At 44.4% G+C, this 3,049-nt stretch overlaps 1 protein-coding gene across 1 annotated transcript in view; it reads left to right on the top strand.

The window, feature by feature from the left end:
- The window catches only part of LOC107102053 (serine/arginine repetitive matrix protein 1-like), a 6,105-nt gene extending 5,498 nt beyond the window's left edge, over positions 1-607 (top strand). Inside the window, exons 2-3 of the mRNA XM_015401215.1 lie at positions 36-256; positions 363-607. Coding sequence (XP_015256701.1) covers positions 36-256; positions 363-607 — 466 coding nt within the window. The remainder of the gene's footprint in view (positions 1-35; positions 257-362) is intronic.
- The last annotated feature ends 2,442 nt before the right edge of the window (positions 608-3,049 follow it).

Raw genomic sequence — 3,049 nt, forward strand, 5'->3', positions numbered from 1 at the left:
ACACAATGAAACCACTCCGCCCCCACCGACCACAGCAAATACAGCCGCAAGGCAAAACAAAGGATAGAGCAGCCCCGCCCGGCGCACGCCAGAGAGCCAGAGCAGCAAGGCCACCCCAGCCGCCAGAAGCCGGCACAAGCAGCAAAAAGAAAGCAGCAGACGCGACCCGGCGCGAAAGCAGCACGACCCACCGCGCTCCGGCCCTGCATCGCCCACTGGCCGCCGAGAGGAGGACGGCCGCGAACCCCGGCCACAGGCGCGACCATCCACGTACCCCCCCGAATGACGCAACCACGGCAAGCGCCACGGCCAACCACCGAAACCCAGCACCGAAAGACGAGGCACGCCCCTACACCCCGCAGAGCAGAAGCACCGCGGCCAGGACCATAAAAGAACCGATGCCCGGCGCCCGGCCCTACCCAGCAGCAGCACAGCTACCAGGCCAGTAGCCCACGACCGCCACCACGGAACCCCCCAAGAGCACCGCACGCGGCCGCTGCAGGAACCCCCCGAGGCGCCCCAGACTCCGCCCCGATGGGGGCAACACTCCCCCGGGCCACACCCGCCAGGCACCCTGCTCCGAGCACCCCCCGAACCCCCGAACTAGCCCCAGCGCCCCATAAGACGCACCCCACAGCCCCCCACCACACTAAGTGATGGACCCGATCAAGGGAGCCCAGAGAAATCTGTCTGATGGGGATGCAGATGCTGTCTCAAGATTAATATGATCCAAAAACAGATCTCTGTACTGATTGATGTTGAGGTTATCCTTACTTTTCCAATTCATGAGGATAGTTTTCTTTGCGATACATAATGCAGTGGAGGCCACGCAAACTGATTTTTTTCCCATAGAGCTTCCCTCAAAGTCACCCAGCAAGCATACTGGAGGGGAAATTGGGATTTTACAACCCAGGCACCAGGGGCGTCTCTAGGTTTAAGAGACAAGGGTGGCTAAGCCCCCAGAAGATAATGCGCATAGCGCGCGCCAAATTTTTTCAGTGCACCTGCTAAGGCGTTGTCTAAGACAAGGGTGTAACTTTGTGTTGAAAGTTGGTGGGGACGGCTCATAAGGAAAGGGAGCTACCTGCGCGACGCCTTTTTTTTTTTTGTTGGAAAGGATAAAGCCAAAAAAATGCGAATAACATTTATCAATTTAATGCTTACAGTTGAAAACATAACTGTTACAATATTCACTTATATATATTTATTCACTTATATATATTATATTTTGTGCAAAAAATATCAAATCTAAACAGACAGTACAAATCAAAGAAATCAAATAAATTTATCAATTTTGTAGAACATTTATTGACAGTCAATTTTGGGTCACTTTTTAAAATTAATTTACTTTTAAACCAGGACTNAACCTGAGCCACTCTAACTAGAAGCTTTATCAAAAAGGAAAGTTTTAAGCCTAGCCTTAAAAGTAGACAGGGTGTCTGCCTCACGGACTAAAACTGAAAAAAGAGATCTTATGTTAAATAAACCACATTTAATTGTTTTAACTCTTTCCTCAATTGGACTCATTTTCCTTTTAATTAGATCATCATGATTTACACCTTCTGATTCTGTTTTTGGTCATAGGGAAGACACTGTCTGGACGGCGCAATGACTGGGTAACAGTAGAGAAGCTGCAGAGAGGTGTGTTAAACTGTCAAAATAGCTGCTTTTCCCTTATTTTATATTAAAGACCTTTAGGTTATGTTTACATTTTTAGTAAATACTCTGAAACCACAGTATTATATATCCATCTTCCGATTATTCCATGCATAAAAGCATAAAAAGATCACTTGTTTTCAAGATAGTCAGTGGCTTGGCTGACAGCTTGGCTGATAAACAAAAAATCATTGAATCTGAGTTATTGGTCAGTGGATTGGAGAAGCAAACATATTTGGCTCAAGAAAATAAGCAGTATATTAACTATCTGGAAAAATCATTTTATTGTCTTCCATTTTAAATGCATCCATGGCTGCTTCCTTTTTTTTGTTCACCTCCCCCTCAGAATGGGAACCGAATAAGAAGAGGTTCACCAACTGTTTGACTAGGATGCACTCTCGTTTCACATATTTGGAGTGCCAAACCAATATATGCAATAATACAGGTATACAAGAAGATTCCTGTTAGGTATCCCACACATAAGACCTCAGGATTAGGTTATCTGATCTCACTTTCACCAACTTGTTTCTAAGAAATTCAAAACAAAAAAGAAAGAAACAGTCAGGGCTTAATCTCAAAATTTTGCTGACATTGACTAGTGCATTACCATTGAAGTTGCTTTTCATTTTTTGACCACCTTGTTTGGATATTTTTTTTTACAAGAACCTAATATAGCAAGAACCCTGGAGTGATTGTGATATCAGACACTGTGGCAATATTTTCAATGTGGCTGTTAGTGCAGAGTAAAATTAAAGAACCGAATAATACAAAGGAAGGTCTTAAAGAGGGTGAAACAGGAACACAGCAATAAGAGATCTAAACAGGGTTGAGCTGTTTACATGTGATTTTTGTTTTCCTCTAAAAAGAAACAAATAAACTCTTGGAAATGAGAGAAGTATGACCATTGTAGCCATTGTTCTCAATATTGGTACAAGTCTGTGGTACAACTGCTGTTGTCTAGAAAATATCTTGCTATCAATTGTGTATAATACGCAAATAGTATTTTTAACCAAATGATGCCCAATTATCCTTAAAAAAAAAGAAACTTAAAAGAGAGGAACATTTTGACAAAATAAAAGTAGAAAACAGATAAAAAAAATCCAGCTAAATAAAAAAAGCATCATTTTGAGCATGCTGCTGTTGGGATCCTGAGGCTTGCCCACCAGAGGGCGCTGAGGATCCCTTCCTGGGGGGTTGTGCTTCTGTTGGGATCTGGGGTTATGTCTACCTTTCCCCACCAGAGGGCGTACTGGATCTCCTGAAGCTGGAGCTGACTTCACCAGCTGTTCCTCATCTGCTCATCAGGAGACCAGTACTTAAGTGGGCTGTGGACAACACTCCAGCGCCAGAGTGTTTTGCCAGTTATGGTTAGCAAGCCTGAGCCAACCTGCCT

The sequence above is a fragment of the Cyprinodon variegatus genome, unplaced genomic scaffold (assembly GCF_000732505.1).
Source record: "Cyprinodon variegatus isolate N-32 unplaced genomic scaffold, C_variegatus-1.0 Scaffold1194, whole genome shotgun sequence".
Taxonomy (NCBI): domain Eukaryota; kingdom Metazoa; phylum Chordata; class Actinopteri; order Cyprinodontiformes; family Cyprinodontidae; genus Cyprinodon; species Cyprinodon variegatus.